This window comes from Stigmatopora nigra, chromosome 22 (assembly GCF_051989575.1).
Source record: "Stigmatopora nigra isolate UIUO_SnigA chromosome 22, RoL_Snig_1.1, whole genome shotgun sequence".
Taxonomy (NCBI): Eukaryota; Metazoa; Chordata; class Actinopteri; order Syngnathiformes; family Syngnathidae; genus Stigmatopora; species Stigmatopora nigra.
The window spans coordinates 8,078,794-8,104,080 of NC_135529.1; the positions used below are offsets into that span (position 1 = coordinate 8,078,794).

The 25,287-nt window shown below is 41.4% G+C and overlaps 3 protein-coding genes across 5 annotated transcripts; 1 reads left to right on the forward strand and 2 right to left on the reverse strand.

Annotated features, from left to right (window-relative positions):
* Window positions 1–334: 334 nt before the first annotated feature.
* Window positions 335–4,537, reverse strand: LOC144215847 (ubiquitin-conjugating enzyme E2 G1-like). The gene is made up of 6 exons (XM_077745020.1): window positions 4,325–4,537; window positions 3,129–3,231; window positions 2,755–2,852; window positions 2,399–2,577; window positions 2,206–2,312; window positions 335–1,894 (listed from the first exon to the last, which is right to left on the reverse strand). Exons 1-5 carry the CDS (start codon window positions 4,365–4,367, stop codon window positions 2,226–2,228), a joined length of 510 nt encoding a protein of 169 aa, XP_077601146.1. The 5' UTR covers window positions 4,368–4,537; the 3' UTR covers window positions 335–1,894; window positions 2,206–2,225.
* A 284-nt stretch (window positions 4,538–4,821) lies between these two features.
* On the forward strand, window positions 4,822–8,455 carry LOC144215410 (anaphase-promoting complex subunit 7). Its single transcript, XM_077744320.1, has 11 exons — window positions 4,822–5,030; window positions 5,499–5,679; window positions 5,755–5,874; window positions 6,013–6,124; window positions 6,187–6,340; window positions 6,443–6,585; window positions 6,666–6,783; window positions 6,846–7,042; window positions 7,103–7,327; window positions 7,412–7,562; window positions 7,640–8,455. The coding sequence occupies exons 1-11, from the start codon at window positions 4,930–4,932 to the stop codon at window positions 7,827–7,829; spliced, it is 1,692 nt and encodes a 563-aa protein (XP_077600446.1). The 5' UTR covers window positions 4,822–4,929; the 3' UTR covers window positions 7,830–8,455.
* A 38-nt stretch (window positions 8,456–8,493) lies between these two features.
* LOC144215408 (sarcoplasmic/endoplasmic reticulum calcium ATPase 2-like) lies at window positions 8,494–25,099 on the reverse strand. Of its 3 annotated transcripts, none has more exons than XM_077744319.1 (20): window positions 24,514–25,099; window positions 23,560–23,577; window positions 23,387–23,469; window positions 21,301–21,405; window positions 21,046–21,184; window positions 16,686–16,766; window positions 16,382–16,467; window positions 15,160–15,624; window positions 14,151–14,239; window positions 13,968–14,070; window positions 13,492–13,623; window positions 12,993–13,409; window positions 12,584–12,919; window positions 12,246–12,466; window positions 11,966–12,168; window positions 11,796–11,881; window positions 11,574–11,707; window positions 11,384–11,501; window positions 10,764–10,884; window positions 8,494–9,001 (listed from the first exon to the last, which is right to left on the reverse strand). In XM_077744319.1, exons 1-20 carry the CDS (start codon window positions 24,629–24,631, stop codon window positions 8,988–8,990), a joined length of 3,069 nt encoding a protein of 1,022 aa, XP_077600445.1. In that variant the 5' UTR covers window positions 24,632–25,099; the 3' UTR covers window positions 8,494–8,987. The 3 variants fall into 3 exon arrangements, with proteins under 3 accessions (XP_077600445.1, XP_077600444.1, XP_077600443.1); XM_077744318.1 differs by having other exon boundaries at window positions 8,494–10,884; window positions 12,993–13,211; window positions 13,290–13,409; window positions 24,514–25,098; XM_077744317.1 differs by having other exon boundaries at window positions 8,494–10,884.
* Between the last annotated feature and the right edge of the window lie 188 nt (window positions 25,100–25,287).

A 25,287-nucleotide genomic window follows, 5' to 3' on the forward strand; every position in this document is an offset into this window, starting at 1 on the left:
GTTCAACTATCGTCAGCATATTTGTTTTCTTTTGAAACATTGAGTATTTATGTCATTCAAAAGAAACGTACCTTATGTATTCATATATATTATATACTATTTTTAAAAAATATGTTTCATTTTTTAATAAATGCATGCAATGTTACTAACAATGGAATCATAATGAATAAAAACAAATACACTTTGGTTGTTTCAATGACTATATTTTTTTAAATTTTATGAATTAATAAAAAGTTTAAAAACCATATAAATTAAAAAAGAGGAATAATCTTAGTTATGGCTCTCAACCAGAAGGCATTCATTAAAAAAAATACATGCAGATAAAAAAAAAGGCTACTTATTTTATACACTTTATTGAGCATCATGTCCAATATACATTGCGCTGAAACAAAATGGAAAACAAAACTGGTGGCAACATCGTAGTAGTAGAATAGGCAAGATTACCCGGACACCATTTTCAGAGTGTATTGCTTAATGAAGTTTGAAAAATGCACTGAATCAGTGCAAATACAGTGAACACCGGTCAGAAGGTCATGATAGAAAATTCTGACGTAAATCGTTGACAGCATTGACGTGATCAAGTTTCCACATGTCTATTAAAGACTATACATAACATTTGCCCAGGATTGTACAATGTAAATAGTATCCTTTAACTTATTCAACTCTTGATTGCATGCGCCAAAAAAATGGTTTATTTTGTGATCAGTCAGTATGGAGAAAGATGGCATGATTTAATCATTACCAAGTCAAATCTTTATAAAGGACTTATTTTCTGACCAGTGTACGTTTTTTGATGTAAAAGTATATGCAGGATTGTATCTTGGGCCAATACTACGTTTAAAAATAAGGATATCGGGAAGTTATTGTGATATATGATAGCTAAATGTGTACCAGGAACACAAAAAAACAAATGAAATTGACCTTTCAACCTACCTACCATCCTTAGCATCTGCACCCAAAACAAAATGTGAAACTTATGACCTACAGAGACATCGCAATGTGCAACAAAATACTGACATCTAGTCCAGTTCTACAACAAAGCCCCCCCCCCCAAAGCATCCCCAGAACTCAACAACTACATTGAGGTAAATTCAGATGCCACAGCAGTCAGTACACACTCCACACCCAGAATGATCACAGTTTGCAGACTTTTCTCCCCACACATCCATTTTTGGTTGTGGCAGCAGACCAAGTCTTCCCACCCCGGGCGCTAATTGCGACATTAAAATCGAATCCTGAGAAATTGGCACAAACCTACTGTTAACGTTAGCCATGCATGTGCAATTCAATACTCGGCCCTTCCTTCGCCGACGACAAATAGCCACAAGATGCGAGAGTTTGATGGGATCATGCATGATGGAGTCGTTGCTATACTTGGATAGCGGATGTGGGTTGCCATTTAGAGGGCGTAAAAGCGCCTGAGCTTTCCGTTTCTGAAACATAAGCGGTGACAAAGCGAAGCCCGTAAAAGGCAACGTTGAGTGAATGACTGTTGAAAAAAATCACATGGTTTTTGACAGGTATGACGGACTGATGTGTGATGTATGAAATTGAAGACAGGGGGATGATGTCAAGGCTTTCATTTGTTCGACTCACTCTTGACCACTAAATTGCATAAGAAACCTGGTAGTATAAAGTAGAAACTGTTCAGCAGCAGATAAAAAAGCAAGTTAATTTACAGTAGTGACATATTTTACATCATTAGTTTTCCAAAATAAATAAAATTAAATATACAATTCCAGGAAGGAAGGAAGTGAATTTCGCTGGTAGTGTTCTGAAATTTGCTCTTCTCGTGACATGTGACAACCGCTCGCAGGAGCCAAGTTGAAAAATTCCTTTTATCTTGCAAAACGAAGGGCACAAAAGTCGGAACGTTTCCCTCTGGAGGCATTTCCTAAAAAGGAGAAGATCAATTCCATGCTCAAGTAACATTGCACAAGTGATGAGAAATAACAAACATAAGTATAGGATTAATTTAAGATTGATTGGTAGACTATACTATCTTTTTTTTACATTACACAGCAAAAGTTGCTGGATTTGGGAGAGAACCACTGTCTTCCCTTCATTGTAAATTATTTTTAAAAATGATCTTTTTTTAAGTTCATAAAAATGTGAAAATCAGCTAAGGACTTGTTATGCTCAAACCTTGTTGAAGGCATTACAGTGATATATTGTAGTCTAAAAAGTGACTGCTTAAATACTCACCCTGGAATTCACAATACGCTCTAGTCAAAAGCCATCTCTTGACTTTTTCTTACACAACGAGCCACTTTCCGCTTAAATTCGCCGTTGGGGTCCTCCCTCCACTCTTTCTGTAAAAGAAACTCGCTTTTTAGTGACCTCGCCCTCGTCACAAGGACAGATTGAGACAAAGTGTTCGGTCCACATTCCAACTCACAGCAGCGTCTACGTTAGCCGGTGAATCACTGTTGGGGTCCGCCAACATGGAGATGACACTAATCATGATTGTCTCGACTGTGTGGATGGGCAGCCAGCGCTCTTCGGGCTTCTCATAACCAAACTTGTCCTCTCCGGGCTCGTGCAGGATGGAGATGCACACATCCCCATTTTTTGCCACTGCATACACACAATGAAACAATCTTCAGAACTCGGCGGACTAAGTCAATTCAAAGTTTTCCTAACAAAATATGTGAATGAGGATTGTATGGTGGATCTGTCATTTGATATAGTGTAACCATAAAAGTGAACATTACTAAACAATAGTTGATGGAAGGAGGCCCTACGTGAGCTTACCGTTTGGGTGCCAGATTTCGGTTATGAACTTCATCTTTGGAGGCCGAAGAGGATAATCGTATGGGAACGTTAAGTATGCTTTAAAAAACCCTCCTTCACTGCAATAAAGATGTCAAAGTTAAAGGGTTGGACAACTGGTGGAAAAAAATAACACTTTATTAGAATGTATGACAGCGTCATGAATGTCAATCTGACATTTGAAACAGTGTCAAGTTTGCATCACAAGAGACATAATTTACTGAATGACACTTAACCATTTGGTTGCCAATGACAGCAATATATATGTGCTTCCATTCCCTTCCAGTTGAAATGGATTGGACCTCAACCATAAGAAACTTTTAAATAAAGAAAGTGAGCTAACTTAGATAACTTACAAAAGGGTGTCTTGGGGGCCGATGATCACGACTTCCCATTTATAAATATCGTCATCATCTATGAGACCTGCCGAAAAGCCCTCCACAGGGTTCTTGTTGAGCTCTGAAAAATAAGAGTGACATTGTTTTTTCCTGAAGATTAAACTTCACAAAACTTCATAGATATATCGAGAGGGGGAAAAACAACAAATGTCTCTTCTATCCCAAGATTATAGCCACATAAAGGGTTTCCTTCATGTCCAAGATTAGATTTTTTATATACTACCAGTATATAGACGTTCATAAATTCAGCAATTCATTCATCGTCTGTTTTCCCATAAAGGTCATGCAGGGTGCAGCTCGAAACCAAAATGATAACTCAAAGCAAAAAAATACTTTTTCTATCCATGAATTATTAAATGGATGAGCTCGCCTCCAAACACGAACGACGAGACAGCTATTTTTCTCCAGCTTGAATTGCTAATGTCGCGTTTATTTGACGTCTGGTGGGAAAAAACAAGTGAAATTTAGGGGTGGGAAAAAGTGACTTCACATTTTTCCTTTTCTAAAAGGTAAATGGACTGTCTGGGATGTCATTTCGTATCGTGTGTCTTCCTCGATGAGTGGGGGGCTAGAATTTGTGGGGGCAGCATGATGAATGCTGTCTGTCTTTCTGTTCATTGCTGTTGTCAAAGAATGCCACCTGGACAACAATTAGTTTGCAATTTAGAGTCAGCAACAACGACCTGCGATTGTCCACAGAAAGCAAAACTCGCCACAATGAATAGAATAACGCCAAGAAATAACAAGTTCATTAGCCATTTAACACAGCAAAAATATCACATCTAGAAATGATCTGTGTCTATTGAACACTGATTTGAACATCGATATTCTTATGTAAACGCCGTTAAAAGCTGATGGTCTCTGTATTGATAATTCCTTTGTTCTGTCAGCTAACTAGTGATGAACTCGCTAGCACGTTAGCAAGGGAATGTTGGTTTTCTGTTATCTGTTATTGGGGTGTTATTTATGCCCTGTTGTACGGTCTGTGAATTTCTTATTATCGCCAGAAGTCAGAAGTTCTGACTGCGCGTTAGCACCATGTTAAGTGGACGTTCCTGTTTTGAAGCGCTAGCTTCAAGTGGCTACATTAGCAGCTAGCTACGTAAACTTTACATTGGATTATTTCCCACCGGAGAGAGTGAATTTCATTTTACCTGCAAGTTGTTTTCGGAGAAGCAACGCTGATTGTTCGGTCATGGTATGTGCACGTGATTGTAAAATGTGGTTTTAGAAATACTCCAAGCGAAATGAAAGCTCGCCCAGATTCGCTGCGTTGCGTCCTGCTTGCCTGCCGTTTTCCCTCTTGTGTTTTGACACAAGCTTCAGCTGCTGGTTTGGAAGCTGCACTGCGCATGCGTACGTGTGATTGACAGCTTCTGAATGTATTGCCTTGCGTTCTTCCTTCACGTCCGCGTAATTGGCTGCTGATTTTAGTGACTTTTTGCAATTTTCACGCTTTTTATGTAACGAAATTGAGAATACATTTGACTCGTGTTGTGAATCAACCGACTACAATTCACATACATCCCCAATCATTGTTCCCATTAATACAAACTGTAGTGTATGTAACTGATGTTTTTCCCTTTTTAATTGCCGTAGTTTTGCTATCTAAACTGCGCATACTCCGCCAAGTGGTCATCGGGCGCCATATTTAATACAGCAAAACTCTGCTAGCAGGTTAGCATTATCTTGTTAGAAGCTAAAACTTTAAAACGCAATCTCCAGGTCAAAATCCAGCCTTAGATTTTAGCCCCACAAAATGAACGTAGTAGATTATGTACGCGATATGGCCGCCGCCGGTCTCCACTCCAACGTCCGGATGATGAGCAGCTTGTTGTTGACAATGAGTAATAACAATCCGTAAGTATATCATATCCACACAGGATCCTTCTAATTGCTGATGTGCAAAACATCATATTTCGATTTTCGTTTCTTCAATTTTAATGCACCGATCTTTGCTTGGCTAAACACATAACCTATAGGGTGTTAATATAACATGTTGATGCAAGATGATTTTATTATAAGTGTTCTATTACGACTCTCAATGCGAGCACTGCGTATACATTTTCCTCACTGACAACTTGACATAATTTAGCTGAATTTCTTTTACGTTCATTTAATGACTATTACGAATTGCATATGCACATAGTAAATGTTACAATTTTTACGCAAACTTATTTTATGGCGCAGCAAGATGGCTTAGATCTGTCTTTTTTGTACTGCTATAGTACTTCAAAAGGACATTATATGACCAGTGGATACTCAGAATTGTAAAAAAAAAAAAACAATCTTTGACCATTGTTTTTCCCATTTTTTTTCTGTTTCCAGAGAGCTATTTTCGCCTGCTCAAAAGTACCAACTATTGGTTTACCATGCCGATGCCATCTTCCACGATAAAGAGTATCGCAACGCTGCCTGTAAATACAGCATGGCACTGCAACAGAAAAAAGTGCTGAGCAAAACATCCAAGGTTCGAACTTCGGCTGGCGGAGCTGCGGCCAACCTTCAGGTACGAGTATGAATTTGCACTTTGTTTGTTTGCAACTCCACCATAATAACTTAAACCCTACATATTGTTTTTCAGAGTCTTCCTTCTGAGATTGAAGTAAAGTACAAAATAGCAGAATGTTACACTATTTTGAAACTGGAAAAAGATGCCATTGCAGTACTTGATGGGATTCCTTCTCGTCAGAGGACTCCTAAGGTAGGTCCTTTAATTTATATATATAAAGCATTTGATGTTTGTTAGGTCACCAATCATATTCTGCTACAATTCCATCTAACTGAAGGATGCCAAACAGGGTTCTAGTACAGAATCTGGTCTGTTTACTTTTGTCCAAAGATCAACATGATGCTCGCCAACCTGTACAAGAAAGCTGGCCAAGAACGCTCTGCAGTGACCAGCTACAAAGAAGTCCTCAGACAGTGCCCCCTAGCCTTGGACGCAATTATTGGTACAAATTTCGCAACATAAAACGCCGAACGTCAAATTTCATGCGTCCAAATCTCTCCGCAGGACTTTTGTCTTTATCAGTCAAAGGAGCAGAAGTGGCGTCCATGACTATGGATGTTATCCAGAGTGTCCCTAACCTAGATTGGCTCTCTGTTTGGATAAAGGCATATGCTTTTATACATGCGGGAGACAATCAAAGGGCTATTAATACCATCTGGTAAGTTACTTTGGTTGGATACGTTTTGGAAGTTCAGCTAATTCCGAGACGCTGTTGCGCATAGCCAATGTTAAAACTTACCGCTGCCGGATTTCCTGTCAGTTCATTAGAGAAGAAGTCTCTGTTGCGGGACAACGTGGACCTCCTGGTGAGCCTGGCAGATGTCTACTTCAGGGCCGGAGACACCAAGAACGCCATCCTCAAATTTGAACAAGCCCAGATGTTGGACCCCTATCTCATCAAGGGTATGGACAACAACAATCGGGGCACTGCCCAATCGAGTCCTGCCTGAAAAAGAACATTTGTGCTTTTTACCCACATTTAGGAATGGATGTATACGGCTACCTTTGGGCCCGAGAGGGACACTTGGAGGACGTGGAGGTCCTCGGCGGACGACTGTTCAATATCTCTGACCAACACGCCGAACCTTGGGTTATTTCTGGGTAAGTGTACGTGCGATCTGAGCAAATGTATTTTTCTACTGACCTAAATGCCCGCGTTTCAGTTGTCACAGCTTCTACAGTAAGCGTTACTCCAGAGCTCTATACTTGGGCGCCAAGGCCATACAGTTGAACAGCAACAGCGTGCAGGCGCTCCTCCTGAAGGGGGCGGCCTTGAGAAACATGGGCCGTATCCAGGAAGCCATCATTCATTTTCGGGAAGCCATGCGCTTGGCGCCTTGTCGCCTTGACTGCTACGAAGGTAAGTCTTCGGCCTTCCCGCCTCGGCTGTCCTGGTGGTTAAAACGACACCTGATCCCAGGTCTGATTGACTGCTACCTGGCGTCCAATGGGATCAGAGAGGCCATGGGGATGGCCAATAACATCTACAAGACACTGGGAGCCAACGCGCAGACGCTGACCATTCTGGCCACTGTGTGCCTGGAGGACCCAGTGACGCAGGAAAAAGCTAAAACGTTGCTGGACAAAGCGTTGGCTCAAAGGCCCGACTACACCAAGGCGGTGGTCAAAAAGGCGGAGCTACTGAGTAAGTTTGAAGGCACGGTGACCTCATAACTCGAGGATGTCGGATTATTATCTAGTTTGTGACGAGTGTCCAATTTGGCAAAAGGTCGTGAGCAGAAACACGAGGAAGGAATTGCGCTACTTCGGAATGCCCTGGCCAATCAGAGTGACTGCATGCTGCACAGGATGCTGGGAGATTTCCTGGTGGCTGTCAACGACTATCAAGAGGCTATGGATCAGTACAGCATTGCGCTCAGGTGAGCAAATTGGCGGGTTTTGGTTTGAAGGTGCATTTTAAAAATGCTGTCGTGTCTCTTTCATATTCTCCCAACAGTCTGGACCCCAATGACCAGAAGTCTTTAGAAGGCATGCAGAAGATGGAGAAGGAAGAGAGTCCCACGGACGCCACTGTGGAGCTGGACGGCGACGACATGGAAGGCAGTGGCGAAGACGGAGACCTGGAGGGCAGTGATAGCGAGGCTGCTCAGTGGGCTGACCAGGAGCAGTGGTTCGGAATGCAGTAGGCGGGGCCAGGAGGAGGCGGGGTCTTTTTAAGGACCGCCCTGGTCACGCTTGTTCAGAGGGATCCAATCCCTATCGCCTCAAGCCTAAACTGACCTCAGCGTTGGCAATTTTTCGTCCATTCTTTGTTTTGACCTGAAAAAGTTGCAACCTATTAATTAGTGTTTAATTGTGAGTGGGAAGTTCGCCATGGAAATTGGCTTTATGGCAGACTGAGGGAAGAGTACAGGGTGACAGAAAAGCAAAAACTTTTTAACAATAAAACTCAGAATGATGAAAGACTGCTATTTTATTCTTAGAGTGAAAGTTAAAACAGGCCATTTAAGAGAATAATGAAATTGTCAAGTTTTTGTTTTTTCAAAATCTCCAATCTTTTTTAAGGGTCACCCTGTTTTTTCAATTGGTGATTTACTAAATCAACTCATTGGTGTCCAATTCAAATGATTGGACGTCTAATCACTAACTCATTGGAAATGACAGCAAAACGTTGTTTGTTTGACTATCTTTGTTTTGATGTTGTCTAGAAAAAAGAGCCTGTTTTCTATCGCATTGCTAAATGTTCAAACTGTTTATATTGTATTTTGTAAATATTTTTTAAAGGTATCATTAAACTTGAAATGCTTGTGGATGCAGTCTAAATTCTGTCAGGCTCACAGACACTTGTAGTAGAGCACTTAGTAAATGTCATTTTATTCACCTGAATTCAACGTCCATGTGACATAACGAACAATCCGACAAACTAGGCACGGAACAGAACGTCACTACATCCGCTCTAAATTCCTACTTGATCATCCCATCAAAGCATTTCCTTAGGAAAAAAAAAACAAATCAACTCCTTGTAGCTTATGGAACACTTGATCAGGTGACTAACCTTGAAGCACTTTCTTGACATTGTCTATGACACAAATCAGCAGCCGTAGCAAACATGCACCGAATGAATGAATGGATGAATGTACACGAGAGAAATAGAATCTTCGGGTAGAAGGAGCTATGATTGAGTACTTGGATTTATGGCCGTTTTGTCAAAACAAGTCTTGTCTTCACTTTTTCCGTCATGCAGCTCTTCGACTGGAAGTGTGCTGCCGCAAACGCACGACAAAAAGAAAAAAAAAAGAAGAAAAAAAACAAAGCCAAGTGATTCGGAGACGACTCCCGCCTGTTTATACGGCCTTTGCTGGGAAGAGAAGAAAAAAAAGTGGCCTATTAAATCAGGTTGCCGGTAATGGCATCCTCTTATAAGCGTTTACTACATTGAGTTTTATATACAGGCAAGTTAAGTGCAGAACTATAATTTGAAGTTAATGAGCTGAAAACTAGACTTGTAGTTCTTTCACACCCTCAAAAAGTTGACCATCAGGTATAAACTGATTTTTTTTTTACATGGTACTATTACGTTTGAATGTGATCATCAGGTAAATACATGAAGAGTATCACAGAAAAATCTGGAAATGAGCATTATCACGGATAAAATCTTAAATATGTCAATCATGACGCTTTTACGTAATAAACAAACAATCATGTAAAAAGGCAATCGTTTAAAAATGCCATATACGTACATTGTAAGAATCGGTGATCATAATTATCATGTTTTAATAAGTGATAAGTCTAATATTTTAGCATGAAAACATGATTATGATCCCATTTTTAAATCTCATCTCATTTTCTGAACCGCTTTATCTTTGTCGGGGGTGCTGGAGCCAATCCCAGTTGATTTACGTGATTATGACAAAATGTGATACAGTGTAATGAATTATCTCAATTTTATATTCGATTGTGTCATGTAAAATCCTCATAAGTATCATGTATAGAAAAATATATGTAAAAACGAGATACTTTATGAGTGGTTGATCATCATCACATAATCGTAATCATGTTAAAGGGGATATTCAACTTTTTTAGGGTGTGTCAACGATCCGCTTATACGACAAAATAATTTAACGTCTTCAGCTCGAGTACCGTTATAACTATATATTACTATACAAGACACGGCACAAAAAAAGGCAAGCGGTTACTGTCATGCGGGTCAAAAGTGGACTCACTCTGCAGGCAAAATTTAGAAAGGCCTTGACGGAAAAGCCCAACGGCACTCAGTGGCGAAAAAAAAAAAGCACTTTTGTCACATATTTTGACAGCAACCATAAAATGGCGAGCTACTACTTTCCGCACATGTTATGTACACAAACACCCTCCCCCGAGCTTCTGCGGATGAAAAGCCAGCCTTTCGTGCCAAGTATACAGTATATTCAAGTACAGTATGTGCACAATTATACTCTATGTTATAAATATTATTTGTTTAAATAATCAACAAATGAAGCGCACGGAAGTCCTCCAAAAAAAAAAAAAGTGTATGAAGGCTTTGGGTGCTTCAAATCATGGAGACAGGAGAAGAAAAAAAAAGTGGTAATGGTTACGGAACAGCGATGAGGTAGCTGTGCAGGAAATAGTCAACTAGGTTGGAAATTAGCATTCTTCCCGTCTCCGAATCTCCCCAAAAACTCTTTATAAAAATGGTGTCAATTTTCTCCTTCGAGCGACACACGATGTATAATAATATAAAAACGCCGACAAAATAAAAATATGGCACTCAAACAAGGACCCCGCAAACACCCACCCAACCACACACACACACACACTAACAAAAGAAGCGCTACTTTTAAAAAATGTCTTAAAAACAAAAACGCATCTGTGGTGGGAGTTTTGACCGGACGGTTTGTGTTAGATGTGCGCGCATACGAGTCCGGTGCCTGCCCGGGAGTGGGGATGGGTCAGTCAGGGCCACAACACGGCAGCCACGTTAGTGTCGGCGCTGTAGATCCACAGCACCAGAGGCAGGCAGACGGCCACGAAAGGCCAGGAGATGCCCTCGGCGCATGCGGACAGAGGGCGCCCTTTGCGACCCGCCGCCGTGGCCGTCGCCGCCTTCTCTGGTCGTTTACCCAAGTCCAGGTGGTGCCTGGCCGTAAACTTGAGCAGCTCGTCCAGCAGGATAACCGGCATGGAGATTTTCAGCACCATCATCCACTGGGTGGCGTCCAGGGGGGTGATCTGGAAAATGACCTGGGGAGAAAAGAGGGAGCCACGCATGTCTGTGTGAAGTTTGAAGACTCAATATTATTTTCAGTTAAAAAATACATATATACATTTGTAGAATCTTTTAAAAAGGCCTCGATCTTTAATAAATACAAACCAAACTAACAAAATTCTCTCTTTTTTGCCAACTCATTGGTTAGCATTCCCAAGTCCAAATTCTATTCTATCAGACTTTCCCACATACCATATTTTCTCACATATAAGCCGCACCTGCATATAAGCCACACCCTTAAAATTGCCCTAAAATCATTGTATTTTACAATTTCCTACAAGTGAGGTTTTTTTCACGTTTTTTTGCAAGATATTGTTGATTTTCAAAATAAATTTCTCGTGCATTATGGCGTTTCGTCCTTGTAGTTCCGTGCATGTCAAGTTTAATTTGTGCGCATATGAGCCATACCCTAGATTCAGTCAGCATTTAAAGCCCAAACGTCCCCAATTTAGAAAAATGAGGTTTTAGACTTACTGGAAGAGGCTCCACGTAGAGGATTAAAAAGTGGAGGGACATGGAGAGGCAAATGGCCCCCAAAAGCCAAATGTTCTCCCAAGGAGGCATTCGAAGCAGGGACTGGTTCTCTGACAAACTTTGTTGAAAAGACAAACGATAAGAAGCTCACTCATTGAGCGCAAACGTTGCTATTAGGAAGCTTTTCTACCTGTTGAGGGCGTTGCACATCTCGATGGTGACGAGCACCGACAGAGCCATCGTCATTGGGTACGGGGACTCAAACACCTCGCAGTCCAGGCCGTCAAAGTCCGGGTTGTCGTCGCTGCACTGGAGGAAGTGACTCTGCGGAGAAAGGCGCTCAATGAATTGTTTTTTCGACCCACACATTAAAACAAAAAAGGTGTCCGGCTGCATTAGCGCATCCACCTACCAGCTGGTACGAGGTGATCTGAGGTCCGTCGTCCGAGACCGTGAACCACCAGGCCGCGGCTCCCACCGTGGCAGCGCCGACGTAACCTGGAAGCAGAGACGTCAGAAGCTCACACTCGGGCGCCTCCCCAAATATCCCGGGGAAAGCTCTCGCCGACGAAGAGTCCTCACCGCCAATAGCCAGATAACGAAAGAAGAGCCATCCGGAAATGAGCGGTTCTTTGGCATTGCGGGGTGGCTTCTCCATGATGTCCAGGTCTGGGGGGTTGAAGCCCAACGCGGTCGCGGGAAGACCGTCCGTCACCAAGTTGACCCACAACAACTGAACCGGGATCAGCGCTTCGGGAAAACCCAGTGCCGCGGTAAGAAAGATACTGTTGGGAAAGACATGCAACATCAATACCATTAAATAAAGACTCCAAAAAGGTGGAATAGGACGTTGCTAACTTACCAGACGACTTCCCCTACATTGGAAGATATAAGGTATCGGATAAACTGTTTCATATTGTTGTAAATAGCTCGGCCTTCTTCCACGGCCGCCACAATAGAAGAGAAGTTGTCATCGGCGAGGACCATCTCCGAGGCCGACTTGGCCACGGCGGTGCCAGAGCCCATCGCAATTCCTATCTCTGCCTTCTTTAGGGCAGGGGCATCGTTCACGCCGTCTCCTGTCTGAAGAACACGAGATCTTTCCATCATTATTACGTATATTTATTCCAGCAGTGCACAAAAATAATTTTATCCGTGGCTCCCAACGCTGGTTTAGAGATAAGACCATAAGTGACCTACCATAGCTGTGATCTCGTCAAATCCTTGCAGGAACTCCACAATTTTGGACTTGTGTGAGGGCTCCACACGTGCAAAGCAACGCGCGGTGATGACAGCGTGACGCTGGGTGTCTGGCGCCAGCTCATCAAACTCTCTCCCGGTGAAAGCCATCTGGTCCACATTGTCGTCCTCGGAGAAGATGCCGATTCGGCGGCAGATCGCCACGGCCGTGCCCTTGTTGTCCCCGGTGATCATGATGACGCGGATGCCGGCCTGGCGACACAACTTGATGGAAGCCGCCACCTCTTGTCTGGGAGGATCCAGCATGCCCACGCAGCCGACGAAGGTCAGGTCCGACTGGACAAAAGGGGACCACAACATTTGTACTGCGCGGCTCTTAAATGAATCTAAAGCTAGAGCGAGCGGTCACCTCGTAAATTCCGAATTTGCCGGGGTCAGATAGTATCATGTCCTCCATCTTGGGTGGGCTGTCTCGTGTGGCCAGAGCCAGACACCTCAGAGTATCTCGACCGGTTCCATATTCACGAATCACAGACATGATCTTTTCCTTGATACTTTTGGTCAATGGAACTTTGCTGTTACCCACTCTGACATGGGTGCACCTCTCGATAACGCCTTCTGGTGCTCCCTGCGATAAAGAGGATGGAATATCTGTCACGCAAACGAAGATGAGGCTGGTTATTTGCATTGTTATGTCCGAGTATACCTTAACAAACATTTTTCCCAAGGAAGAACGGGACTTATTAGGTGTGCAGTAGACTGACATGGACTTTCTGTCTCTGGAGAACTCCAGAGTGCACTCTTTCTTCATCAGCTGTTTGATAACCTGAAGTCCAACCAAAAATAAAGGTGAGCACATCCGTTTTAGACAGGCGAGACGAACAAGAAGGAAATTGGTGTCACTCAACGGAGTTGCAGGCGTTAGCTCTGTCAATCTTGGACAGGCTGTCGACTTCTGTGTCAAAGACGTTCATTTTCTCTACAAGACAGGTCAGAGCAGTCTCTGTCGCCTCGCCCACCTTTTCATACACTCCTTTCACCTGAAACAGATTTCATATTTTAATGATTTAGCATTGAGCATTTTCGAGACCAAATGTTAACTATATATACCAATGGATTGGATGGCGTAGCATCAGAATTGGTTTCTAATTGAGCGAAATATGCCACAAAATAAAAGCTTTTTTATCCTCCTTATTGTGCATTCATTGGATGGTCCAACTTAGTCTATAAAACAGTGTGTTAAAGACACCAATTGTCTGTTTCACATCTCCCTTCTGCCAATGTGTGTGTGATTCTATAACACACTTCAGATCACAGTGACACGAATAAAAATAGCAGTGTGTATACTACCATCTGAAAAAAGTGTATTGGATGCAGTACAAACCTCATTGAAGTCCAGCGACGAGTCATTACACAGTGCACAGATGGTGGCCAATTCCACCAGAGCATCATACTGCGAGGGTTTCACTTTTTTACCGTCCTGGAATCTGTGGATAATTACAGTGAGTCTATCATTGTTGGGCATCCAATTGACTGCCTCTACCACAAATGAAAAGCAATTACTCACACGTCGCCTTCTGGTGCGTAAGTAGAACCTGTGATGGTAAACTCGGACAGAGAACAGTTCTCGCCATCTGCCTTGTTGATAATGAACATCTAGAAATTAAAAAGGACTGCATTAGCAGGGCAAAAATCACATTCGCTAAAATCAGATTTCAAAGACACAGCAGGTGGCAGTAGAAGCCACAGAAATCCCCAGTGGACCTAAGAAGTCTCTTCTTTGAGCCTGTTTTTCACTTTTTTTTTAGATGGTGGCTTTCTGCCTTACATGTACATAGCCTTATGGCAGGGGGTGCATAGAAGAAGAAATAGCCTGAAGAAAGTGCAGGCCAAAAGCTGCATCACACAGGGAGATGTTTTATTCTCCCACTCACATAGACGTTATACAAACCCCCAGGGTGACAAGAAACTGATTATGGCCATAAACTAGTTCACATCTACCATGGCAACTGGGAAACACACTCGTTAGCACACACAAGGAGTATTGAATAGAGATACTCATGGAAAATGCTATGTGTTGGTAAGTTTTTCACATTTTCAGTTAGCTTAGCGTAAGAATGTGGAATAACTTTAAGGGAAGCCTTTGTAGATATTTAACAAATTAAATTTTTTGTGGATCAAAGAAGTAGAACAAGTTCTAATGAACACATTTAAGCTCAAGTAGGTTACCGAGCAGGGAACTAAAGTGTTTTACACTATAATTAATCAGTCTTGACATTGGATGCTTTTCCCAAAGAAACAACGGAAGCACTGTTTGTTTGGCTCTTTTTCAAGATTGATGACGCAAGGTCAGTTATATAAGAGAAGCGAGTCACCCGACGGTTTAATGTAGGCAAGACAAGTGCCAGCATGTTGCCTTGTGGCTTCAAACCCTGATCACAAAGGGAAGAGTATTTGCAAAGTGCTACTTTCGCAAGGCATCGCGGTGAGCCAACTGAGCCAACGTCTTATACAAACACCAGAGGACAAAACACTGACGCCCCATGAACCAAGTTACAAAGTGTATAACGACTTACTCTGCAGACGGACATTTGATTGGTAGTCAACGTCCCCGTCTTGTCAGAACAAATGACAGAAGTGCAACCCAGAGTCTCCACGGACGGCAGACTGCGGACGATGGCGTTCTTCTTGGCCATTCGGCGGGTCCCGAGAGCCAAACAGGTGGTGATGACGGCAGGCAAACCTTCGGGGATGGCGGCCACAGCCAGTGCCACTGCGATTTTGAAGTAGTACACAGCACCACGGATCCAGGAACCTCCATGAACGGGGTCATTGAAGTGGCCGATGTTTATGATCCACACAGCAATGCAGATGAGGGAAATGACCTTCGAGAGTTGTTCGCCAAACTCATCCAGTTTCTGTTGCAGGGGTGTCTTCTCCTGCTCTGTGGCTGCCATCTCATCACGGATTTTACCAATCTCTGTGTTAACCCCGGTGGCCACCACTACACCCACAGCCTTCCCGGATGCAATGTTGGTACCCTGAAATAGTTGGAAATATTCGGTCAAATATTGTGGCCCACATGTGAATCCCAGGTCTTTATGGGATCACTTTTTTGTATGTTTTTAAATTCTGATGTTTGTTAGCCGAAGTGAAGTTAGCAAAAGTCACAGAGTAATACAGGGAGGAAAAATAGGATAGCCCATCACTCTGTTGTATCTTTCTAACTTGACACATTTCAAGAAAATATGTGTATTACAGTACTATGTATCCAAAAAGATGGTGTCAAAGCTCAAGAATGAGGAAGAACCGTACATGTTCTCAACTGTTGAGAAGAATGGATTAACTGAATATTACAGTAATCCCTCAAATATCATGGTTAATGTGGACCAGACATGGCCGCGATAATTGATAAATTGCGAAGTAGGGTCATCCCTATTTAACTTTTTTTTCCTCCCATTGCTGAGTCCTAGTAGCAAGAGTGGCTTCTGCTTACGAGTTTCAGCATGGATTTTCACATTTTTAAGAACTTCCAAAGAAGTATCAATTTTCTAGTAGCAAACAGAAGACAGGAGAGTGACTTCTGCTAGCGAGTTTCAGCATGGACTTTCACTTTTTTTTAAAATAACTAATAGCAGAAAAAAATTGCGAAGAAGTGAATTTGCGATAGTCGAGGGAAGACCGTACTCAACCAGAACCACTCTAGCAGCCCCCAGATGAATTGAGTTTCAAACCGGAGACCCAGAACACTGACATTCAATCAAGAATTTTTTTCACGATTGGCGCTAAATAACTTACAGAGAATAGCATGTTCTTCTTGTCTTGATTGACAGCACGAGGGTCAGGTACCGGGTCTGTATGTTTAATGACAGAGACGGACTCTCCTGCAAGCCAAATACAGTTTTTATTAAGACACCGTTTTTTATTTGAATTCCAAGTCATGCTCATTGTTTAAGAGAGAAAATTAGAGCCTCAAGTCAAGCCTTTAAATTTTAAAAGATTTAATCAGATCAGTGAACTAAAAAAAGAAGCTAAAGGCTTATATGCACATTTTCAGTCCTCCTTTGACAAATGGCTGGATTCAAGTAGTTTATCAACTTACCGGTAAGAATAGACTGGTCCACTCTCAAAGTTGTGGATTTGATTGAGCATATACGAATATCAGCAGGCACTTTGTCTCCAACTGAAAATGTATTAAACATATTTTCATTAGCATGAAAAATACTAGTGACACTGCCACTCTTCATTGTGCGACTTATAGTCTGAAAAATACACAAGTCAGCAGGCCTTTGTACACCAAAGTGTTGCTTTCATAAATCTCGTTCACCGTAATCTACGTGTGCTAACATGCTGGTCATGTAATTGTGATGGAGGTAGCAGAGTGAGCTAATTGTAGAGGGTTGTCACAAGGCCACTGGGCAGTGTTGCAGGGGAAAAAAAGAAAAAGATCCCAAGAATGAAGGAAATGGAGGACTTAAGAGCCATAAATGGCTTCTCTCAAAGGAATAGACCGATTTGGGAGTGCGGCGACCTAATTCATCTTAATGCTGCATAACATGAAACTGGGGAAATGCTATAGGTTCAAACTATCTTCACTCTTAACCAGATCTGGCCCATCTTTAAACAACAAACCCTATTGGTAAAAAGAAAAAATATACAAAACTATATGTATATAATAAAGGCAATACAAGGTAAGCGCTATTGTAATACAAAACCCAAGTGACCTTTGTCATAGAGAAGGGTCGCCAACAATGCACAACGCCAAAAATGGAAAAACTATTCCAATATCTTCCCCAATGCTCTGATCAAGTTTAAATGTGGCCTTATGATAGCAGCTGTCTCCACATCGCATCATTGTGACAACACAAGAAGAGACAAAAGGGCAAGCCTTGCTACTAGATACTGTACTTAGAATACAAATCATCATAATCCATTTCCATTAAGGGGGTCGCTCAGTGTCAGTTTCACTGTCTGTTGTCATTGTCTGTTTTCAGACGTTTTACAGTTGCATGCACTTGGACACGTGGCATTTTTGCTTGAGTTATGATCCTTGGAGAAAGTAGATGCTAACTGGCAACTCATTAGGTGCCGCCAGTAAGGTTGATCTGTCAGCAGCAGCTATTGTCCAATCCTGACAAACAGCATTTCTCAGAAATGACGTTTAACACAGTAGCATCCTAACCTGAGCCGCTGAAACAATAAAAGTTTGACTTCTGAGAAGGTCACCAATACAGGGCTACCACTAGGCCTGGCTCCTTCATGACCAACCCTCATGTGGATAATAATCCATGCACAAAAGTCTCACAAACAATGTCACACAGGAACTAAATTGCTTCCTTGCATGATTATTTTGTGTGTGTGTGTCTATCCACCGTAGTTATGCAACACTTCCTGTCTTCAAGTCATTGCTTTTGACAAAAGCCTGACTTTGCAACAAGGTCGCGTCCAGAGGAATTTTGTGTTTTTAAGAAATACTGGGATTGTCCCGGAGGGGTTTTGTGACACCACAGGCCTGTTCTGAGTGCGTGTGTGCGTAAATCAGCTGTCACTTTATGTCAACATCCTGCTTGGTACCGATCCAAGCCTCTCATCAGCCGTCCGCACTTTTGCATCTCTGTGTTGGCCAACAGGTGATGCGGTCCACAGAGCTCAAACTCGGTGATACATTGTGCCCAGTATGACTCACAGAGGTGCCTTTTAAATAGACCTTTCAACAGCAAGAAAAGCAGTGGCATGGCATAAGCTGGCAGCTTTGACTGGCACCTGCCCTTGCCGTGTGTTTGGGTACAGCATGGGGTTTAGCCGGCCGGCCAGAAGGGTCCATGTGCTGATGGCAGCAGCACAAAAGGTTGACATTCTATCAAGTCAAGAAGGCCATTTCCTAAGAATCGGCTTGACAGCTCTCCAAAGCAGCCTTCCCTAACAGCCACCTCAATACAAACTGTCTCTAAATCAACTGCTAACTACCTGCAGTTTAATTTCCCATCTAAGCAGGTTTAATAAAAAAAAAAGGACAAATGTTTACACACAAGGACTCTGCAAATCCGTAGCTGTATGCTAGCATAAGAGAACCCCTGAAAATTGTAAAATCCACTCATACTGTAGCTGGTATGTAGCTTTTTTGCTATTAATGCTGAATTCCAAGCAGCGCATGTACCCCAAATATTTAGTTATAATAAGCAATTTTCTTTATACATCGAGTGGCCATAAGTTTTGACAGGACAGTCCTTCATTTATCTTCCAGGTACAGTCTCCTGAAAATCCACGAGCAGGAAGGACACTTGTCTGTTTTCTCTTTTGAAGTTGCATTAAATCGCAACACACTCCAGTTTGTTCACGACTGATATCCTGTCAACTCAACTTGCAGATGCCATTACCACAGATGAGTCACTTTTCATTGTCAAAAAACTTATTAATAGAGATACTTGGTAAGTTTAACTAAATGGTTGCTGTTTATGTTTCCTAGTTTAGTTACCTAGAAGGGCACTTATCAGTAATTGGTGGTGCTAAATTTGTCTATTGTAAATAGTTATTTTACATTTATATGCATGTGTTCCATCTACCCCAAATAGTTCCATTAAGAACTGCTATTTTAGCATGAATTGTCATGGAAATTTAGTTTGTACATTACCAGAGGGTGCTTTGACATAACAAAATACTGAGAACAAATACTGTCCACCTTTTCCCAAAATGTTTCCCTCTATTCAGTTAGGGTATTTTAGCTAAATTAATTTGTACACAGTATTATGATACAATTGTTATCATAGAAAATGGCATTGTTGTGAAGATTGATGAACTCATCTTAACACATTAGACAGAATGAATGAAACCCCCCAAAATATCTTCAGTAAACCCTGTTGTTTGTGTGCAGTTGACAATATGGTTGGACTCACATTCACAAAGCTAAGGGACTGATGATCTGGCTTCTGTTATGCAATACTACCAGCGTCTCCTTGAAAAGCTCCGCTTTGCCTTTTGCTGTTATGAATCTCAAGCAGCCACCAGCTCAGCCTCACACATTACATGAAGCTGTGTTGCGGTTCCCATGGCAACAAAATCTAGAAGCCCACAAGCTTGGATCAAGTATCCAAAATTGTAAAATAGTTGCACAAAGGACGTCTAATAATCAAATTCGACATTGTAACTTTAAGGGACTTCAAACAAGTCCCCGCAATACTCCCACTGTATAAAAACCCAAATGACTGAGGTTTATGGCATAGATTTATGGCACAAAATAAACCTTCTAGCTAAAGTGAGATCTGATCTATAATCCTGCTGCTAGTATCACACATAACCCATAAATAATGAGCTCATTACAGATATACAGTAATTGCTATCACCATTAGCAAATTGTTTTTAAAGGAAAGCTACATATAAAATACAACTTTCTAACACAGGCAGTCTGTAATCAAGACGAGAGCATTTATTATATGTCAGTCTTGCTGACAAGTCATGAACCTCGGCCAAAAAACAGCCCCTGGGTGATACTGGACGCTTGGCAGACCCTATGAAATGCCACATATTATACACGGTGTCTGGAATCCTAGGGGAGGGTGCAAAGCTGATGGGTAGGGTCACTGTGCATTGAGCTTGGTGGGCTAGGCTTAACCACAAAGTGCTTCCCTATAAGGCCATCTCTCTTGGACACAATAGGAACAGATGGAAGGAAGCCTCCCCTTTGCGAGCCTTCTCACGAGGCTGCACCACACACTGGCCCAACAGGCTCATGGTCAGCGCAGGACAAACCCGCTGAGATCTGTTGCTCTCTGAAGGGACAGCCAGATGCAACAAACAATGTACTTAATGATCTCTATGTGAGTGTACCAAAGGTTTTTGGCTTCGGCTAAAGGCCAAATAGGATAGCAGAATAAATAAATAGTTTGATCTAATACTGAGTTTCAATTGGTAATTACTCGAGGCAAACATATGTTTTCCTACACACAATTGAAAAATAAACTGTATCGTATTAGTCAGGAAACATATGCCCTTTGCAAGGTCAATAGAGATTCCTGTACCGCACCATGTGTGCTAAAATTTAAACTGAACAGCATATAGTACACGGTTGGGACCAGGCACCTGTTATCTTCTCCATTGCCTGATATAAATACTGCATTCCATAATCCAAAGCACCTATGACGAGCTATAAATAAAATGAAGCACTACACCGAGAAAGATTCTGCATAACTTCCGAGGCTAAGGGTTAAACAGTTGCAAGATATCATGCAAGAGTTCAAAGACTCCTGCATTCCACAAACACGTTAAACAACACAATGAATGAGTGCAAATTCAAATGTAGCAGATGGAGTAAATCCTGTGAAGCTGCTGTCAACATGTCATGAACTCTACAGTCGTGAGTCTCGGGAGCCAAAACTTAAAGATGGATTTCAGCATATTAGCCACACTATGTCGAAAAAAATTAAACCGCAATCGGCCATATGTAAACATAGTGTTGGTTTTCCTACCGGCAATTTCAACAATGTCCCCAGGAACAATGTCTCTGGCCTTGATCCTTTGGACTGTTTTTCTGTCCTGGCGGTACACTTTTCCCATTTCCGGCTCATACTCCTTCAGTGCCTCAATAGCATCCTCAGCGTTACGCTCCTAAAATAATAATCAAGTCAATTCAGTGCACAAACACCGTTCATAATAACACCATTACAATAAAATGGGGCAATCGTGTAACGTGCTTCGAAATTGAATGTATGATGACCACTCACCTGCCATACGCCAACGATGGCATTGGCAATGAGAATGAGTAAAATGACAAAAGGTTCCACAAAGGCAGTAATAGTTTCTTCGCCTTCCTCAAACCAGGCCAGGACCTAAAACATACACACAAAAACATTACTTTTAAAATGACAGGTAACAACCACAGCAGGAACCAAAGGTTTGCTAGTAGAGTGACTGTGAATTGAACCCTTATATAAATGAGTCAGCTAAAAATTTCACTATAAACCCTAAAACAAAACATTCTCACTTTCTCGTTTTTCATGCAAAACCTCAATTAAGTATTCAACATCCCCTTGGCAATTAATTAATATCCAATAACACATTAAACAGCCAGATTGTATATAACAGTGCAACTTGGGCAACTTCAGTTGGGTAATTGCAAATTATTTCCATAGAGCTCATCTACTTTTTATTTTAAACATTCAAATGGGTAAGCTCCCAAATTTGGTCTTGCATGGGGTTCTGTTCCCTTGTCAGACATCAACCACTGACACCTCCCTATCACCTGACTGGCTACTGCAGACTGCATACCACACACATGGCCTGCGGACTAGATCGAAACTAGACTCAATCCTATGCATGGAGTATTCCATTAAATTGTTCATTTCATGTAACTATGACTACCACATCCACATGAGTCCCAATGATGTTTAACTCCCCCCCCAAAAAAATATTAAAAGCCCTATAATAGGTATTCTAGGCACTAGGTTGCGATGCTATTTTAAACACCTTAATGCAGGCACTCTGACTGATTGTCACAGATGTTATCAGAACCGGTCTTTTGACTTCATCTTGTCTAGCTATATAGTAGCTATAGAACTACCGCCAAATGAAAGGCAAAGTTCCCAACAGGGAGGAGTATGATGAAATGAGCGTGGCAAGAAGACACTTTCTTTAACCTTAGTTAACACTCCAATAAACACTGCTTGATGAATGTGATGTCAACCCAAAGCAGTGTGTGAGCAAACTGGTGGAAAGCAGGCCAGGTCTTTGTGGTTGAGTCAATATGTTGTTGAATTGTGTCTTGTTTCTTCAATCATTTAAACCTAATGTCTAACAAGAGTCAGTTCTAACAGTAAAATAAGATGTTTGGCATTTCAAATTTGTTCATAGTTAAAACCCACATATGAAGTAATGCTGCTCATTCCCCAAACACATGTTCCTAATAAATAATAATGTTAATTTAATGGTTTAAGAATTATTGTTGCAACAAAACTACCACATATTACTGTCTTTCCTTTGGAGAGTGTAAGTATGTTGCAGTATAATTTGCTGGAAAAGCAGCAGTGTAATTGCCCGAAATTGAGGTTTTGAAATGTCATCGTCATTTTTTTTTTCTTTAGTGACAATCACAACAATCCTTTTTAAACCACTTCCCAAAGGTTTCCTATTCCAGGCTCCAAAGGTATGTTTTGGGGTAAATGGACTGCTAAAAATAGGTCCATTGTTTTCAGTTAAAACCAGTCTTATAAGTAAGCTACCTCTGAGAGCTTTTAATGTAAATATTACTTAAAGGAGATGGTCACACACATTTACGACACAATCCTAAAACAGATAAAGGAAGCCTTTCCAAAATTACTCACAAAAAGAATGCAAATATATATTTATATCCGATTTAGATTTAAACCATCATTGCAATGAGACCAACACCCGACATTCGGGCATAATAATATTTTTTAAATTATAAATACGAACAATTCTAAACGTCTATATCTTGAGATTCATGTTTTCAATGGTGGAGTTAACTCAGCCATAACTCAGCTGCTGTTGTCACCATTCCTCAGAAGGCTCTTGAAACCTTATTAACTCCTCGACATGTGCATGTAACTTCAGACGACCTAAACAAACCGAAGACGTTCACACTTCAGCACGTTGCGTTGCTTCAACATAACCTAGCCATTCATCACATTGGGCTCAACTCTAATACCGTCCACAGCTTTCAAAAGACATAAAAAGAAACACATATTTTCAAGATGCCTGGCTGCTCCAAGTACTCAGACTAGAAATGTGTTAACAACAGGGTAAGGTTACAATGACAAACATAAGAGGCAATGGGAAATAATGAATACTTACAAAAGAAATACAGGCAGCCAACAGAAGAATTCTTACAAGTAGGTCTTCAAACTGTTCAAGAACAAGTTCCCATAAAGATTTCCCTAGAGAAGAGACAGAGTTAATGAACTTTTTTTTTAAAGAGAGGCATTCATATGCCGTAAGAGAACAGTATAGAATGTGAAAGAAATTACCTTCTTCTGCTGGTAATTCTATTCGTCAGGGGGAGCATTTCAAGGATGGGATAGGACATAGAAATAAAAAAGAATGAAGAAATATATCAGCTAGACAGACTAAATTAGTTTTTCTCAAGAAAACATGGAAACAAAAGGAAGCAGTTCAGGGTCAGATTAACATATGACACAGTAATGATGACTAATGCAACTGTCAAAAATTTCTTTATACTACTTCCTGACTTAAGTGTGCATTTGTTAAAACTCAAATTTTATACATTACTGTTTCAGCAATCTTTCAAAACACTGCAAAAAAATCCAACCAGGGATGGCCAAAGTGATTTAATGTCACCTAATTTGCATAATATTAACATTAACTAATCCAATACTTTAGTGGCAGGGCTTTAAATGCTCTTCTTGCTTGGGACACCAACTAAAAATATATACTACTCCATTATTCGTGGTCAAATCAGAATAAAATTTGATTTTATAATAGATCCCAATTTTTTTCTGTCAGTAGGTTCCCAGTTAGCTCTTCTGGTGTAATTAGCATGTACTATCAGGACTCATGATACGTTCAGGGAACTTGGCCGTCGTAGTTTTTTAGAACTTTTTCATTACATTTGTCAACTTTCACCAAGTGCCTTACTCGGAAAAATGCTTACAATTATACCTTATCTGGCAATGATGGAGTTAACAGTAGTAATAGAGTAAGTAATGCAGAACGTAGACTGTCAAATACATACGCGCACGTGGTCGATCTAGTATTTGCAAGTTGCTATGGAAAACCTCAGCCAAAACTTGACAATATTATACATTTTATTACGCAGACGATGTATGATATCATAACATTGAACAGACAAGTTCCAGAGCAGTTGTTACTAATTAAGGAGCGGTAACATGACAAGTCATCGTTGATTAGTGATTACGTGGTTCATTACTTGGGATGGATATTTAAAGTTTCAAATGGCGTACCGTTCAGGCCGTATTTCTCCCGTTGTCGTTTCACCTCATCCAGAGAAAGTCCCGTGCTTTCATTGACGGAGAAAAAAGTGTAAACTTCCTCCACACTCTTCGTGTGAGCGTTCTCCATGACGGACAGGCGTGCGGACGGCTCCTTTCAGTGCAGCTTCACGCTTCACGCCGCCGTAAGGTGTCCGCGTGGTCTCAGAGATCGCAAATAATACAATTAGGAGTCTTGTTATTGTTGTTCTTGTTATTGTTTTAAATGAAGTCTTATGCTGAAGAACCGTATTCGCCCCTTTGCCCTTGAAGTTGTACTAATCAGTCAGGAAAATGGTTACAGTGAGCCAAATTGTCGTTGCTCCGGCCGGATGAAGATTAATCTGAGAGTCCTGTTAGGTCCAAAAATGGTGGGAGTCTGTCGATTTTAGTGTCCTGTGTATGGAACTGCATTCGTCCAGACTGGTCCAGAGTGTTTTGGGGCTGGTTCCCACCTCAGCTCGGCGCAGTTTTTTGTGGGTGAAAGTGAGCCATTGCGTCGATGACAGCCTGCCTTTATCAAAGCGCTGCTCCGGGGTTCTGCATGTGGACTCGTCTGATTGGACGAATGGTGTCACCTGACCACAAACCAGGGAAACTCAAATAACCGGAAATGTTGTTAAAAAATTATATTATTGTTTTTAATGTAACATCATTCATGCATTTAAATCTCATATTTGCATAAAGACAATAAAATAATTCAATTTCTTTCAAATGTCATGTATTCATTAATAGTTACTATACATC

Excerpts from the sequence above, each read along its gene's own strand:
- LOC144215847 (XM_077745020.1), bottom strand. The coding sequence starts at position 4,367 with ATGACCGAACAATCAGCGTTGCTTCTCCGAAAACAACTTGCAG. Across the intron at positions 3,232-4,324 it reads TCTCCGAAAACAACTTGCAG|AGCTCAACAAGAACCCTGTG; the intron begins GTAAAATGAAAT and ends CTTATTTTTCAG. Across the intron at positions 2,578-2,754 it reads CGAAATCTGGCACCCAAACG|TGGCAAAAAATGGGGATGTG; the intron begins GTAAGCTCACGT and ends GTGTGTATGCAG.
- LOC144215410 (XM_077744320.1), top strand. The coding sequence starts at position 4,930 with ATGAACGTAGTAGATTATGTACGCGATATGGCCGCCGCCGGTCTCCAC. Across the intron at positions 5,680-5,754 it reads GAGCTGCGGCCAACCTTCAG|AGTCTTCCTTCTGAGATTGA; the intron begins GTACGAGTATGA and ends ATTGTTTTTCAG. Across the intron at positions 6,341-6,442 it reads AGGGCTATTAATACCATCTG|TTCATTAGAGAAGAAGTCTC; the intron begins GTAAGTTACTTT and ends ATTTCCTGTCAG.
- LOC144215408 (XM_077744317.1), bottom strand. The coding sequence starts at position 24,631 with ATGGAGAACGCTCACACGAAGAGTGTGGAGGAAGTTTACACTTTTTTC. Across the intron at positions 15,625-16,381 it reads AGAAGAACATGCTATTCTCT|GGTACCAACATTGCATCCGG; the intron begins GTAAGTTATTTA and ends CAACTATTTCAG. Across the intron at positions 12,169-12,245 it reads AATGTAGGGGAAGTCGTCTG|TATCTTTCTTACCGCGGCAC; the intron begins GTAAGTTAGCAA and ends CTTTCCCAACAG.